The 17,534-nt window shown below is 44.3% G+C and overlaps 1 protein-coding gene across 1 annotated transcript in view; it reads right to left on the reverse strand.

Annotated features, from left to right (window-relative positions):
* The window catches only part of pla2g4ab (phospholipase A2, group IVAb (cytosolic, calcium-dependent)), a 59,925-nt gene extending 44,351 nt beyond the window's left edge, over positions 1-15,574 (reverse strand). The window contains exons 1-6 of the mRNA XM_055943697.1: positions 15,018-15,574; positions 12,434-12,585; positions 3,922-4,003; positions 2,163-2,311; positions 1,925-2,041; positions 1,499-1,536 (exon numbers count right to left, since the gene is read on the reverse strand). Coding sequence (XP_055799672.1) covers positions 1,499-1,536; positions 1,925-2,041; positions 2,163-2,311; positions 3,922-4,003; positions 12,434-12,466 — 419 coding nt within the window. The 5' untranslated portion in view covers positions 12,467-12,585; positions 15,018-15,574. The remainder of the gene's footprint in view (positions 1-1,498; positions 1,537-1,924; positions 2,042-2,162; positions 2,312-3,921; positions 4,004-12,433; positions 12,586-15,017) is intronic.
* Positions 15,575-17,534: the final 1,960 nt, after the last annotated feature.

The raw sequence follows: 17,534 nt of genomic DNA on the forward strand, positions 1-17,534 counted from the left end.
AACAGACTATACAGACAGGCACACAGCACTACATAGAGCCATGACTACATTGAACTCTATTCCACATCAAGTAACTGATGCAAGCAGTAAAATTTGATTTAAAAAACAGATTAAAAAACACCTTATGGAACAGCGGGGACTGAGAAGCAACACAAACATTGGCACAGACACACACACACACACACACACACACACACACACACACACACACACACACACACACACACACACGATAATATATGCACTATACATTAACATGGATTTAGTACTGTAGATATGTGGTAGTAGTGGAGTAGGGGCCTGAGGGCACACAGTGTGTTGTGAAATCTGTGAATGTGTTGTAATGTTTTTAGAATTGTATAAACTGCCTTAATTTTGCTGGACCCCAGGAAGAGTAGCTGCTGCTTTGGTAGCATCCATAATAAATACACATACAGTTGTGTAATTACATATCAACAACAGCTTTAAAACATCAAATATTTTCCCATATGGAAACAGACATGTAGTAGACCTCTTGGGCAGCAATGGTGATTGATTTTATGTACTGTAGGTTACTATGTACACATGACTGTAAGTCACTTTGAATAAAAGCCTCGCTCCAAGATGGTCTGGTCTGAGACAGACCTACTGTAACGTCCTGACCAGAGTTCTTATGTGTTTTGCTTGTTTAGTGTTGGTCAGGACGTGAGCTGGGTGGGAATTCTATGTTGTGTGTCTAGTTTGTCTGTTTCTGTGTCCAGCCTAATATGGTTCTCAATCAGAGGCAGCTGTCAATCGTTGTCCCTGATTGAGAATCATATAAAGGTGGCTTGTTTTGTGTTGGGGATTGTGGGTGGTTGTTTCCTGTCTCTGTGTTTGTGTTCTGCACCAGATAGGACTGTCTCGGTTTTCACGTTTGTTGTTTTTTGTATTGTTGTAAGTGTTCACAGTTCGTTATATTAAACATGTTGAACACTAACTGCGCTGCATTTTGGTCCTCTCCTTCATCCCAGGAAGAAAGCCGTTACACCTACTGAGACAAACACACCCAAGACCTTTGACGTCCTACCTCCAAAACAAGCCAAACATATCATTCCCTTCATCTGAAGCAACAGCCCTTTGTGATGCAGTACAGTAAATCTAAGCCATGTGTTTACTGAAAACAGTTACAGTCTTTAAAAGTATAAAGAAATGTACTCACTCTTGTGTGGGTTAAATAGATTGACGTGAATTCCTGTGTTTGTTTAACCTGAGTCTAAAGTATTGTTCCACCCAGTGCTACAGTTTTAAGGATTATTATCTGGCTGTGTGCTTATTTTTTTTTACATGGAGAGAGAGAGAGAGAGATGCCAATAAAGCAATTTTAATTTGAGAGAGAGGCCTTCAGGTGAACCAGAGAAGCCACAGTGTTTAAGATAGCATCTGTAAACAAGACAGGCTTCCTGACAGACAGACACGAGGAGAGGAAAGGAGATGAGAGGAGAGGGGATGAGAGGAGAAATAATGAAAGTGTACCTACCAGACCTCCAGGGCCATCTCTATGTACACATTGGTTGCCTGTAAAAACAACACAAAGACGCTGTGGTTATTGTAGAAGAGAAAACATTGATTAATATGTCAACTGCAAAACACAATGGGATAGAATACAACATCCACAAGCAGAGGGAGGAGGGATGAGAGGAGGAGGGTGATGAGAGGAGAGAAGGGGGAGAGATGCAGGTGGGTAGGCTACAGTAAGGAAGAGGGGGGGTGAATAGATAGAGGGAAACAAAGAAAAGAGAGGGATATTCAGGAAGAAGAAAAAGATGAGAAGAGAGGAAAAAGTCTTATAGATAAGTCATCACTCAACAGACAACTACAGTCTGGTCAGAGCGAATGTATTTCAGACACACTTTCCGCTGTAGGTTAATGTAGTTACTACAGACAGAAAATATAGAGCGCTTACTTTGCCGATAAGAAAAGGCACCGTCTCCGTCTGACCAGTTTTCAACATTTTGGAGATGTTGTACGACGCCGTCCCAAGTTTCTCATCCATCACGTAATTGGCATCCATTAACGTCATCTGATTGAGTAGTAAAGCACCAACAAACAAGCTTCAGGTAACCATTGTACTGTAGTGGACTGGGCCTGACATAAAATGAGTTACATTTGACTGTTTTGATTTTACTAGACTTTTTGTTCACCTCCAGAAAGTTCTCCTGGTTTGGGTCTAGTATGAAGTTAAAGGTTTCGTTCCATTCAGGGTTGATGTCGTTGTCTATGTGGCGCGTTCGTTTCCTGCTCTCGGGGGAAGTTGGGATGAACAGCTCCACATAGGGGTCAGGAGTGTCCACTGCAGACACAAACACACAAATGTATGTGTTATATACAGTACATGAGAAATGGACTACAGGAAACAGAGGGCCGAGCACGCCCATATCCACATAGAATTGCACAGTTCCTGTCTTCATGTTATTCTGTATTTTTCCATCATGAGAAAGGCCCATGGCCCTGAAACTGTTAACAATGTCTCAAGTCAGCTATGTTGCATAACACATACATCCACACAAGCCAACAGCAAATAATATTCCATCACATATGATATGGTAAGGGCTATAGTGTATAACTCAGAACCTCACAATAGACAGGGCTGTGGTGGACAGATCGTGAGCTTCAAGTTCTTCAGTGTCCACATCACTAAGGAATTGTCATGGTACACACACACAAACACAGTCATGAAGAGGGCACGACAATGCTTCTTCCTCCTCAGGACCCGAAAAGATTTGGCATGGACCCTCAGATCCTCAAAAAGTTCTACAGCTGCACACTTGAGAGCATCTTGACTGGCTGCATCACCCCTTGGTATGGCAACTGCTTGGCATCTGACCGCAAGGCGCTACAGAGGGTAGTGCATACGGCCCAGTAAATCACTGGGGCCGAGCTCCCTGCTATCCAGGACCTCTATACCAGGCGGTGTCAGAGGAAGGGCCTAAAAATTGTCAAAGACTACAGCCACCCAAGTCATAGACTGTTCTCTCCACTACCACACGCTAAAAGGTACCAATGTACCAAGTCTGGAGCCAACAGGACCCTGACCAACATCTAAGACTGCTAAACAATTAGTTAAATAGTTTACTAATAGCTACCCGGACTATCTGCATTGACCCGTTTTGCACTAACTCTTTTGACTCACATACACTGCTGCTACTGTCCTGTTGCCTAGTCAGTTTCTCTCTACCTATATTTACATATCTACCTCAATTACCTCGTACCCCTGCACATCAACTCAGTACTGGTACCCCATGTATATATATTTTTTTATTTAACCTTTATTTAACTTGGCAAGTCAGTTCAGAACACACACTTATTTACAATGACGGCCTACACCGGCCAAACACTAACCCAGACGACGCTGAGGACAATTGTGCGCCGCCCTATGGGACTCCCAATCACGGCCGGATGTGATACAGCCTGGATTTCAACCAGGGACTGTAGTGACACCTCTTGCACTGAGATGCAGTGCCTCAGACCGCTGTGCCACTCGTGAGCAACGGTCTATAGGCAAGTTATCATTACTCATTACGTATTTATTCCTTGTATAGTTATTTTTCTCTGCATTGTTGGGAAGAGCCCATAAGTGCGCATTTCAGTGATAGTTTACACCTGTTGTTTACCAAGCATGTGACAAATAACATTCCATTTGATTGATTTGATTTACATACAAGCAAACATAGCAATGTACATTGAGTGATAGAAACATACATATCAACAAATAGATGACACTATAGTGTTATGACTTTAATAATATCGCTATTACTTGGCGGAATTACATTTCACGACACAACATTAATTCTTAGTTTTTACAGAAATGACAACTCCCTGCGGTGTTTTTATGTTGGAGAATTTGTGATCGTTAACGTGTGAACTATGAGCAGGTAGAATAACAGGTGTTGTCAGACTCACACAGGTCACCCAGTGCTCCCTTGGTGACATTCTCAGCTCGCACCACCGTCACTCTGAACTTGTGAGAGAACTGCTGCTCCACCTGCACAGAAAAACAACACATAACAGACAGTCTGTGAGCCAGGACACACTCCTCACACAAACACAAATCTATCGCACTTGAACTCCAACATAGAACTTCTTAGGTACAGTGTGTACAATTTCAACTGTGATTTGTGTCCAAACCTGGGCTGAAGATGACAACCTGTGTCTCGTGATTCCTATCCTTCTCTTACTGTTTTTATTTCACCTTTATTTCACCTTTATTTAACCAGGTAGGCCAGCTAAGAACAAGTTGTCATTTACAGCTGCGACCTGGCTAAGATAAAGCATAGCAGTGCGACAAAAACAACACAGAGTTACACATAAACAAACGTACAGTCATTAACACAATAGAAAAATCTATGTACAGTGTGTGCAAATGTAGAAGAGTAGGGAGGTAAGGCAATAAATAGGCCCTAGCGGCGAATATAATTACAATTTAGCATTAATACTGGGGTGATATATGTGCAGCTGATGATGTGCAAGTAGAGATACTGGGGTGCAAAAGAGCAAGAGGGTAAGTAATAATATGGGGATGAGGTAGTCGGGTGTGCTATTTACAGATTGGCTGTGTACAGGTACTGTGAAAGACGATCAGATGCCGTACTCCTACTATGGGGCAGACAACTGTAGTTTTGTTGCTTTCTTGTTGTTTTAGGTAATTTGTAAACAGAAGGTATAATGATGTCATTTTGTCTAATCACCATTCCCCTGATAGTGAATCTGCAGATCTGCTAGTCTCCACTACAGCATAGCAGTGATGAGTGAGGCTTCGCAGCAGGCATAGACTTTCAATAGGAACTGAGCAGCCAATGGGGCTACAGTAGAATATCTCCATGTCAAGACAACAGGGCACATTTGTAGTGGGGTAATATTTGATATGTGATATATTATATTTACCTCACATGCGACCGTGATAAGAATAAGACTATGCAATTAGCCTATTAAAATGTTTACCTGACTCCTTAAAGATAATTAAAATATGCAAGAGACTATTCCCCCTCAGGAGACAGAAAAGATTTGGCATGGGTCCCCAGATCCTCCAAAAGTTCTACAGCTGCACCATCGAGAGCATCCTGACTGGTTGCAAATCAAATCAAATCAAATTGTATTTGTCACATACACATGGTTAGCAGATGTTAATGTGAGTGTATCAAAATGCTTGTGCTTCTAGTTCCGACAATGCAGTAATAACCAACGAGTAATCTAACCTATCAATTTCACTACAACTACCTTATACACAAGTGTAAAGGAATGAAGAATATGTACATAAAAATATATGAATGAGTGATGGTACAGAACGGCATAGGCAAGATGCAGTAGATGGTATAGAGTACAGTATAAACATATGAGATGAGTAATGTAGGGTATGTAAACATATAAAAGTGGCATTGTTTAAAGTGGCTAGTGATACATGTATTACATAAAGATGGCAAGATGCAGTAGATGATATAGAGTACAGTATATACATGTACATATGAGATGAGTAATGTAGGGTACGTAAACATTATATTAAGTGGCATTGTTTAAAGTGGCTAGTGATACATTTTTCCATTCATTTTTCCATTGTTAAAGTGGCTGGAGTTGAGTCAGTGTGTTGGCAGCAGCCACTCAATGTTAGTGGTGGCTGTTTAACAGTCTGATGGCCTTGAGATAGAAGCTGTTTTTCAGTCTCTCGGTCCCTGCTTTGATGCACCTGTACTGAACTCGCCTTCTGGATGATAGCGGGGTGAACAGGCAGTGGCTCGGGTGGTTGATGTCCTTGAAATCGGGTGGTGTAGGTGTCCTGGAGGGCAGGTAGTTTGCCCCCGGTGATGCGTTGTGCAGACCTCACTAACCTCTGGAGAGCCTTACGGTTGTGGGCGGAGCAGTTGCCATACCAGGCGGTGATACAGCCCGACAGGATGCTCTCAATCGTGCATCTGTAAAAGTTTGTGAGTGCTTTTGGTGACAAGCCACATTTCTTCAGCCTCCTGAGGTTGAAGAGGCGCTGCTGTGCCTTCTTCACCACACTGTCTGTGTGGGTGGACCAATTCAGTTTGACCGTGATGTGTACGCCGAGGAACTTAAAACTTACTACCCTGTCCACTACTGTCACGTCGATGTGGATAGGGGGGTGCTCCCTCTGCTGTTTCCTGAAGTCCACGATCATCTCCTTTGTTTTGTTGACGTTGAGTGTGAGGTTATTTTCCTGACACCACACTCCGAGGGCCCTCACCTCCTCCCTGTAGGCCGTCTCGTCATTGTTGGTAATCAAGCCTACCACTGTAGTGTCGTCTGCAAACTTGATGATTGAGTTGGAGGCGTGCATGGCCACGCAGTCGTAGGTGAACAGGGAGTACAGGAGAGGGCTCAGAACTCACCCTTGTGGGGCCCCAGGGTTGAGGATCAGCGGAGGGGAGATGTTGTTACCTACACTCACCACCTGGGGGCGGCTCGTCAGGAAGTCCAGTACCCAGTTGCACAGGGAGGGGTCGAGACCCAGGGTCTTGAGCTTGATTACGTGTTTGGAGGGTACTATGGTGTTAAATGCTGAGCTGTAGTCGATGAACAGCATTCTCACATAGGTATTCCTCTTGTCCAGATGGGTTAGGGCAGTGTGCAGTGTGGTTGCGATTGCTTCGTCTGTGGACCTATTGGGGCGGTAAGCAAATTGGAGTAGGGTGGAGGTGATATGGTCCTTGACTAGTCTCTCAAAGCACTTCATGATGACAGAAGTGAGTGCTACGGGGCGGTAGTCGTTTAACTTAGTTACCTTAGCTTTCTTAGGAACAGGAACAATGGTGGCCCTCTTGAAGCATGTGGGGACAGCAGACTGGGATAAGGATTGGTTGAATATGTCCGTAAACACACCAGCCAGCTGGTCTGCGCATGCTCTGAGTACGCGGCTGGGGATGCCGTCTGGGCCTGCAGCCTTGCGAGGGTTAACACGTTTAAATGTTTTACTTATGTCGGCTGCAGTGAAGGAGAGTTGACAGGTTTTGGTAGAGGGCCGTGTCAGTGGCACTGTATTGTCCTCAAAGCGGGCAAAGAAGTTGTTTAGTCTGACATCCTGGTACGCGACGGGGCTGGTTTTCTTTTTGTAATCCATGATTGACTGTAGACCCTGCCACATACCTCTTGTGTCTGAGCAGTTGAATTGTGACTCTACTTTGTCTCTATACAGACGCTTAGCTTGTTTGATTGCCTCGCGGAGGGAATAGCTACACTGTTTGTATTCGGTCACGTTTCCGGTCACCTTGCCCTGATTAAAAGCAGTGGTTCGCGCTTTCAGTTACACGCGAATGCTGCCATCAATCCACGGTTTCTGGTTTGGGAATGTTTTAATAGTTGCTGTGGGTACGACATCGCCGATGTACTTGCTAATAAACTCGCTCACCGAATCAGCGTATTCGTCGATGTTGTTGTTTGACGCAATGCGGAACATATCCCAGTCCACGTGATCGAAGCAATCTTGAAGCGTGGAATCAGATTGGTCGGACCAGCGTTGAACAGACCTGAGCGCGGGAGCTTCCTGTTTTAGTTTCTGTCTATAGGTTGGAAGCAACAAAATGGAGTCGTGGTCAGCTTTTCCGAAGGGAGGGCGGGGGAGGGCCTTATATGCGTCGCGGAAGTTAGTATAACAATAATCTAGGGTTTTACCAGCCCTGGTTGCACAATCGATATGCTGATAGAATTTAGGGAGTCTTGTTTTCAGATTAGCCTTGTTAAAATCCCCAGCTTCAATGAATGCAGTCTCAGGATATGTGGTTTCCAGTTTACATAGAGTCAAATGAAGTTCATTCAGGGCCATCGATGTGTCTGCTTGGGGGGGAATATATGCGGCTGTGATTATAATCGAAGAGAATTCTCTTGTTAGATAATGCTGTCGACATTTGATTGTGAGGAATTCTAAGTCAGGTGAACAGAAGGACTTGAGTTCCTGTATGATGTTATGATCACACCACGTCTCGTTAATCATAAGGCATACCCCCCCGCCCTTCTTCTTACCAGAAAGATGATTGTTTCTGTCGGCGCAATGCGTGAATAAACCAGCTGGCTGTACCGACTCCGTTAGCGTGTCTCGAGTGAGCCATGTTTCCGTGAAGCAAAGAATGTTACAGTCTCTTATGTCTCTCTGGAATGCTACCCTTGCTCGGATTCCATCTACCTTGTTGTCAAGAGACTGGACATTGGCGAGTAGTATGCTGCCTGGTACGGCAACTGCTCGGCATCCGACCATAAGGTGCTACAGAGGGTAGTGCGTGCAGCCCAGTACATCACTGCCATCCAGGACCTCTATACTAGGCGGTCTCAGAGAAAGATCCCAAAAAATTGTCAAACACTCCAGCCACCCCAGTCATAGACTGTTCTCTCTGCTACGGTACGGCAAGCCTAGGTCCAAAAGGCTCCTTAACTGCTTCTAGCCATAAGACTACTGAACAATTAGTCAAATGGCTACCCGGACTATTTGCATTTTTTAACGCTGCTGCTACTCGCTGACCCCCATGTACATATTACCTCAATTACCTCGGCTAACATGTTGTACCCCACACATTGACTCTGTACTGGTACCCCCTGTATATAGCCTCGTTATTGTTATTATATTGTGTCACTTTTTTTAACTTTAGTTTATTTAGTAAATATTTTCTTGTTTATCTTAAAACTGCATTGTTGGTTAAGGGCTTGTAAGTAAGCATTTCACAGTAAGGTCTACACCTGTTCTATTCGGCGCATGTGACAAATTAAATTTGATTTGATTTAGTTGAGTTACAGTAATAGGCAATCAAGAAATGTCTGAGAATGGAATTCTATATATTCTATTTAATTACTTTGTCAAATGAAGGATACATTATACAAGGAATAAACTTAAGTTACAAATCATTAACAAGCATTACAAGACATTATTCCAAGCATGATCAGAGAGGGAGAGTGAGAAAGAAGAGACCTTGGGGTGGAGAGAGAAGTCATGACCTGAAAGGCCATACCCCAAGAGACCCTGGGGTGGGGAGAGAAGTCATGACCTGAAAGGCCATATTCCAAGAGTCCCTGGGGTGGAGAGAGAAGTCATGACCTGAAAGGCCATGCCCCAAGAGTCCCTGGGGTGGAGAGAGAAGTCATGACCTGAAAGGCCATGCCCCAAGAGACCCTGGGGTGGAGAGAGAAGTCATGACCTGAAAGGCCATGCCCCAAGAGTCCCTGGGGTGGAGAGAGAAGTCATGACCTGAAAGGCCATGCCCCAAGAGTCTCTGGGGTGGAGAGAGAAGTCATGACCTGAAAGGCCATGCTCCAAGAGTCCCTGGGGTGGAGAGAGAAGTCATGACCTGAAAGGCCATGCCCCAAGAGTCCCTGGGGTGGAGAGAGAAGTCATGACCTGAAAGGCCATGCCCAAAGAGTCCCTGGGGTGGAGAGAGAAGTCATGACCTGAAAGGCCATGCCCCAAGAGACCCTGGGGGGGAGAGAGAAGTCATGACCTGAAAGGCCATGCCCCAAGAGACCCTGGGGGGGAGAGAGAAGTCATGACCTGAAAGGCCTTGCCCCAAGAGTCCCTGGGGTGGAGAGAGAAGTCATGACCTGAAAGGCCATGCCCCAAGAGTCCCTGGGGTGGAGAGAAAAGTCATGACCTGAAAGGCCATGCCCCAAGAGTCCCTGGGGTCGAGAGAAAAGTCATGACCTGAAAGGCCATGCCCCAAGAGACCCTGGGGTGGAGAGAGAAGTCATGACCTGAAAGGCCATGCCCCAAGAGACCCTGGGGTGGAGAGAGAAGTCATGACCTGAAAGGCCATGCCCCAAGAGTCCCTGGGGTGGAGAGAAAAGTCATGACCTGAAAGGCCATGCCCCAAGAGTCCCTGGGGTGGAGAGAAAAGTCATGACTTGAAAGGCCATGCCCCAAGAGACCCTGGGGTGGAGAGAGAAGTCATGACCTGAAAGGCCATGCCCCAAGAGACCCTGGGGTGGAGAGAAAAGTCATGACCTGAAAGGCCATGCCCCAAGAGACCCTGGGGTGGAGAGAGAAGTCATGACCTGAAAGGCCATGCCCCAAGAGACCCTGGGGTGGAGAGAGAAGTCATGACCTGAAAGGCCATGCCCCAAGAGTCCCTGGGGTGGAGAGAAAAGTCATGACCTGAAAGGCCATGCCCCAAGAGTCCCTGGGGTGGAGAGAAAAGTCATGACCTGAAAGGCCATGCCCCAAGAGACCCTGGCGTGGAGAGAGAAGTCATGACCTGAAAGGCCATGCCCCAAGAGACCCTGGGGTGGAGAGAGAAGTCATGACCTGAAAGGCCATGCCCCAAGAGACCCTGGGGTGGAGAGAGAAGTCATGACCTGAAAGGCCATGCCCCAAGAGTCCCTGGGGTGGAGAGAAAAGTCATGACCTGAAAGGCCATGCCCCAAGAGTCCCTGGGGTGGAGAGAAAAGTCATGACCTGAAAGGCCATGCCCCAAGAGACCCTGGGGTGGAGAGAGAAGTCATGACCTGAAAGGCCATGCCCCAAGAGACCCTGGGGTGGAGAGAGAAGTCATGACCTGAAAGGCCATGCCCCAAGAGACCCTGGGGTGGAGAGAGAAGTCATGACCTGAAAGGCCATGCCCCAAGAGTCCCTGGGGTGGAGAGAGAAGTCATGACCTGAAAGGCCATGCCCCAAGAGTCCCTGGGGTGGAGAGAGAAGTCATGACCTGAAAGGCCATGCCCCAAGAGACCCTGGGGTGGAGAGAGAAGTCATGACCTGAAAGGCCATGCCCCAAGAGTCCCTGGGGTGGAGAGAGAAGGAAACAGTGTAGGTATCTAACCAGTGTAGGTCAGGAACAAAAAAGAGAAAGAGGAAATCTATAAGTCTTTATAACATCTGATCGTGTGTAGATAAAGAATCTGAGTTGTTGACCAATACCATGTTGAGTTAACTTCCAATCAGATGTCAAACCTACAAGACGTAGAGACAACTGAACCTCTACTACCCAGAGGTGTGACAAGATGGGGTTGGTGAGATAACACATAGAATGTTGAATTCCTAAGACAACAGAAAGGAAATTCTTGCATACAGTTGTTCTGAGTCACTTCAGGGGCTGGGCCACCCTACACCTTCTTTATCATGATGAACACTAGGCATACCCCTAGCCTTGAGAACTGTACTGAGAAGACAGCTGTAGTGAGAAGACAGCTGTAGTGAGAAGACAGCTGTAGTGAGAAGACAGCTGTAGTAAGAAGAGAGCTGTAGTGAGAAGAGAGCTGTAGTGAGAAGACAGCTGTACTGAGAAGAGAGCTGTAGTGAGAAGAGAGCTGTCGTGAGAAGAGAGCTGTAGTGAGAAGAGAGCTGTAGTGAGAAGAGAGCTGTAGTGAGAAGAGAGCTGTAGTGAGAAGAGAGCTGTAGTGAGAAGAGAGCTGTAGTGAGAAGACAGCTGTCGTGAGAAGAGAGCTGTCGTGAGAAGAGAGCTGTAGTGAGAAGAGAGCTGTAGTGAGAAGACAGCTGTCGTGAGAAGACAGCTGTCGTGAGAAGAGAGCTGTCGTGAGAAGAGAGCTGTCGTGAGAAGAGAGCTGTAGTGAGAAGAGAGCTGTAGTGAGAAGAGAGCTGTAGTGAGAACATTTACATTTACATTTAAGTCATTTAGCAGACGCTCTTATCCAGAGCGACTTACAAATTGGAAAGTTCATACATATTCATCCTGGTCCCCCCGTGGGAAATGAACCCACAACCCTGGCGTTGCAAGCGCCATGCTCTACCAACTGAGCCACACGGGACCAGAGAGCTATAGAGCTATAGTGAGAGCTGTAGTGAGAAGAGAGCTGTAGTGAGAAGAAAGCTGTAGTGAGAAGAGAGCTGTAGTGAGAAGAGAGCTGTAGTGAGAAGACAGCTGTAGTGAGAAGAGAGCTGTAGTGAGAAGACAGCTGTAGTGAGAAGAAAGCTGTGGTGAGAAGAAAGCTGTAGTGTTTTTTTTATTTTTTAACCAGGCAAGTCAATTGAGAACAAAGTCTTATTTACAATGACGGCCTACACCGGCCAAACCCAGACGACGCTGGGCCAATTGTGCGCCGCCCTATGGGACTCCCAATCACGGCCGGTTGTGATACAGTCTGGATTTGAACCAGGGTGTCTGTAGTGACGCCTCAAGCACTGAGATGCAGTGCCTTAGACCGCTGTACCACTCAGGAATGAGTGAGAAGAGAACTGTAGTGAGAACAGAGCTGCCCACTAATCTAATGTTGATAGATTGAGACCGAACAAATATAAGGTTTTCTACTGAAGTAATACTGCTTTATCAGAAACACTATGTGGCCAAAGATAGTCTTATCTAGAGTAGAAGGTTCTTTCTTACTGGAGCACATGACTCTCTGGCCTTAAGGTGAAGCTGTAAGAAGCTGTTTGTTACACTACCAAAATACCAAGTAAATGTATGCAAAACATGCAGTATAGTAAATACCTAACAATTTGAATGTAGCCGGACATGTGTGGACTTACAATAATGTACTGGTAGGGGTCTATGGAAGACATGGTTGGCTGGTGGGAGAGTTGGTGTCAGCTACTGTAGGAGGAGAGTCTCTGTCCAGAGTCTCCAAATGTGTCCTTGAACTTAAGAAGATCCTCCAGGAACACTGGGTAGAATCTACAGACTGGGGACACACAGAGAATCATAATGTAAGGGATGGTGTGGAAAGACAGATATGACATATGGTAAACTTGTGGCAGAGTTAGTGAAACAATAGCTTTGCTTGAAAGTTGTATACTGTCCAAGTCCAATGACACATTGCTGGTGAGTGAAACTGTTTGAAACAGTGATGATGTAAAATACTAATAACTTGAAATAACTGGTTATAACTGGTTATCAGCTACTGTAGTGAGTGTAGGACCAGGGAGAGGGGATGTACTGAAGCCACAAGACTGAGATAGGCCTGTGTGTGTGTGTGTGTGTGTGTGTGTGTGTGTGTGTGTGTGTGTGTGTGTGTGTGTGTGTGTGTGTGTGTGTGTGTGTGTGTGTGTGTGTGTGTGTGTGTGTGTGTGTGTGTGTGTGTGTGTGTGTGTGTGTGTGTGTGTGTGTTACAGTAGATCACAAGCTCAGTGTGGCTCTGAGGCTCCTCTCAGTTGTTCAACAAAGCGTAGCATTTCTGTGAGGAGTTCATGCACGTAGTGTGGTTGTGTGTTCGCAGTGCTGGTCACGTAGTTTGGATGGATGGTCCAAGTTCTGAATGAGCCTATTTGGGCTGTGACGTGGTGACCTGCATGTGTTCCACATTTCTGAACGATCCATCCGCAAAGCAATAAGAGCTGAGTGGATTGGACAGGAACACAGACAGCTTGGCCTGACCACTGAGTGGATTGGACAGGAACACAGACAGCTTGGCCTGAACACTGAGTGGATTGGACAAGAACACAGACAGCTTGGCCTGACCACTGAGTGGATTGGAAAAGAACACAGACAGCTTGGCCTGACCACTGAGTGGATTGGACAAGAACACAGACAGCTTGGCCTGACCACTGAGTGGATTGGACAGGAACACAGACAGCTTGGCCTGACCACTGAGTGGATTGGACAGGAACACAGACAGCTTGGCCTGACCACTGAGTGGATTGGACAAGAACACAGACAGCTTGGACTGACCACTGAGTGGATTGGACAAGAACACAGACAGCTTGGCCTGAACACTGAGTGGATTGGACAGGAACACAGACAGCTTGGCCTGAACACTGAGTGGATTGGACAAGAACCCAGACAGCTTGGCCTGACCACTGAGTGGATTGGACAGGAACACAGACAGCTTGGCCTGAACACTGAGTGGATTGGACAAGAACACAGACAGCTTGGCCTGAACACTGAGTGGATTGGACAGGAACACAGACAGCTTGGCCTGAACACTGAGTGGATTGGACAAGAACACAGACAGCTTGGCCTGAACACTGAGTGGATTGGACAAGAACACAGACAGCTTGGCCTGAACACTGAGTGGATTGGACAGGAACACAGACAGCTTGGCCTGAACACTGAGTGGATTGGACAAGAACACAGACAGCTTGGCCTGAACACTGAGTGGATTGGACAAGAACACAGACAGCTTGGCCTGAACACTGAGTGGATTGGACAAGAACGCAGACAGCTTGGCCTGACCACTGAGTGGATTGGACAGGAACACAGACAGCTTGGCCTGAACACTGAGTGGATTGGACAAGAACTCAGACAGCTTGGCCTGACCACTGAGTGGATTGGACAAGAACACAGACAGCTTGGCCTGAACACTGAGTGGACTTTTGGTTCTTTTGGTACAAGAAAGCTGTGCCAATGTACTTAACTATCTGGTCTCATCATTAAATTAGAATGAAATTACAACAATGGTTATTCATTCAAAAGTCAATTCAATGACTGAATTGTGATGATCCTAAACGCAATGCCATGGACTTAGGCATACCTGTAATCAACAGGCTTAATTGCCATGTTGTAACACTTGTGTTATTACTATACAATAAGGTATCCTCTGCTCATAGACAATGTCTGGACACGTTGACTGCATCAAATGAATGTAATAACAAAAGCAAAGGGAAAATAATAACATTTTACATGGCATGACACAGCAATGAAAACAAATTATGCACCAATCCATATAATTCTTAATAACCTACATTTGCCAAATATCTTCAGTGGAATTGATAAGTTGATGATGAGTTGCATAATGTCTTTCAAATGAGAGTTTAACATGTGAAAGTGTTCATAAACGTTTTAAAGCTAAAATGTCTTACTTGTTGATTTAGGCTAGTCTATTCTTGTTGAAGTTAACACAATCATTTGAAAATTAGAATAATATATTTCCAGTTCTGATCGAATAATAATCGAATTCTATAGTGGTCTAATAAGGCAATGTACTGCCGTTGACTTGCCGCTTACGGAAACATCATCACTTTAATACACTGACTCGACACATCACCGCGCACAGCAATCTCGAAAAGCGCAGTGTCCAAAGTTAAATAGGCTACACCAACATACAGAACAGGCTTTACGTGTTTGTATTCTAACAAACATGCAACACTGAGGAATGACAGTTATGTGTCCACCTACCTTGAGAACAATATCAGCTCATAAATCCTAGGAAATATGTCATCACCGCCTGAAGTATGGCTCCACTGTATACCGTATACGATGACCCGGAGGAGGTGCTAAACACCGCCTCTCGAAAAACGTACACACCTCGTAGCGGAACTCAACTTTAAGCTTTCGTAATTTAGGAAGTCAGAATTTATGGGGAGACTAATCGAAAACTGAAATTTGGCGCATGGGTTGTATCAGAGACATTGTTCGCTACTTATCTGACCTCAAAGGCTGCCCATGAAAGTAGGAAGACTTGCAGAAAATCCCTGAGAAAAGTATGATGCAACCTGTGGATGTTTCCATTTCTTTTCTACTGAGCCATTTACTTTATCTTCATATTATTATCTTTTATTATTGTTGCATTGTGCAGAAGGAACATGCAAGTAAGCATTTAGTTAGACGGTGTATACCATGTGTATCCGGTACATACGACTAAAAACATTTGAAATGTGAAATGTTGGTATGCGACGTATGTACGCAACCATTTCTACAAGTACAACCCTACTTCCAGCTTGGTTCTGCCAGCAGCACAAACGATGCCTTGATTCGTATGGTAATAGAAAAACTTCAGATTAAAAGTCAGCATTTCAAAACATTACAATGTCGATGACTCATTCAAAATATATTACATTTTAGTCAATGTCTTTTTTATTGTGCTTATAAGTAAATGCAAGAAGGAAAACAATGTCAAATATTTATGAAAAATATGGTTACATTTTGTTTAATTAAGACCGATATTAATCAATACAATGTTGACTGGTATGTTCACAATATTGGGTTGTAAAATAACTATTCTTTATGCTGGGGTAAAAGTGGGTTTGACACTAGTCTACTCAGTAGTGTCTCTTCTAACCACTGCCAATTAATTTCGTCTGTTCTATGGTTGCAACACAGCGTTGGTTCTGCCATCATCATTTCCTGCTGCTAAGAGAACGATAGTACAGTTTCCGTATGCTCTCTCTGATACCAACCCACTCTTGTATGATCACTGCAAGTAAAATATCTCCACGAGAGGTCGCGCAAAGACTGGTTGTTTACTGGTTATTTGCTAGTTGATGTTGTGATGTTGATGTTGTGATGTAGACGTTGGCTGGTGGTCTGCAAAATAATATTTAGAGAGGGGGCCTACATTAGGCCTACAAAGTGTGAATTACATTTCCCCACAAGCACCCATACCAAGATTGACTTGAAATGTCTGACAATATGAGGAGCCTATAAATTAAATGTGGACATTATTCGTTGACAAATAAAATGATTAGAATTGAGATTCAGACATTGAAAGTAAGATTAACATGAGCAACATAATACATAAAACAATTAAAATAACATTAATTGGGCGGAATTCAGCAGTCACATTACTGTAATATATATATATATATATTTATTCTGCAACCTCAATAGCAAAAAATGTGTGGAAATCAATAGGAAATAAATTAAATCAAATACTCCTTTACTATCGTTCCATGTTGGGGAGAGTGAGGTAAGTTGAGCTATTTTATTTTTTAAATTCAGCATTACTTTGCAAAGGGAAATATAGTATTCTTTCTAACAAATATATCTATATATATTTCAGGATGTTGTGTATCCTTGGAAATCATCAGAATTAATGTAAACATTACAGTGGTCTGTTGGCACATCTTACCCCGGGTATAGAGTATTGGTTTTTAATAACCCTCTTAACATAGGCCAGGCCTTGTTGCTCCCTCATATCCCAGCTATAATGCCTTGCATTATGTTTGGGATGAAAACATTTCAATTGGCTCAACCTTTGGCTCAATTTACCCCAAGGCCATTGGCTCAACCTTTGGCTCAATTTACCCCAAGGCCATTGGCTCAACTTTCCTTAAGGCTAACATTTTGACTATATTAGCCCACACAGCTACAAGGATGAACTTTCATGCTAGGTTTAGGACCTCATATATAGATACCCCAACGGATGTATAGAACAATCTTAAAATTATCTATTTGGTTTAGAAACAAGCATCACGAAACCTCTACCACAATAAATTATTTTGACTTGGTGAAAATCTGTTTTTTGGACCTAACTTGCTTACAACTTTTTCTATGTGGTTTCTTCCTTAATCTATGAAATGATAACCTTTTCCTACATATTTGGTCAAATTATTAATTTTGGGTATGGTTTCCTAGAATCAAGGTTAGCTTAATTTACCGTCTTGGCTCAGTTTACCCCTTCTTCTCAATTTACCCCACTCTTCCCCATCATTAAGTCTATGAATAATTGTAAGTAATTGCTGATTATTTCCTATAGCTTAATAAATATTTGTTTGACTGAGATGGTTTATTATTACCAAAATTGGTATTAAATCCTCATTACAAATATTTCCACTGGTCCATTCTAAATCTTAATCTATCAATAAAGACCAGAGGTTGAGCCCATAGCTCGGTATGTCAAACTCACGCCCACATCAAGTATTATAAAACGTGTTCTCGCGGCACACAGGTTCATTCACAACCGCAGAAGTTGGA

Source organism: Salvelinus fontinalis, chromosome 14 (genome assembly GCF_029448725.1).
Source record: "Salvelinus fontinalis isolate EN_2023a chromosome 14, ASM2944872v1, whole genome shotgun sequence".
NCBI lineage: Eukaryota > Metazoa > Chordata > Actinopteri > Salmoniformes > Salmonidae > Salvelinus > Salvelinus fontinalis.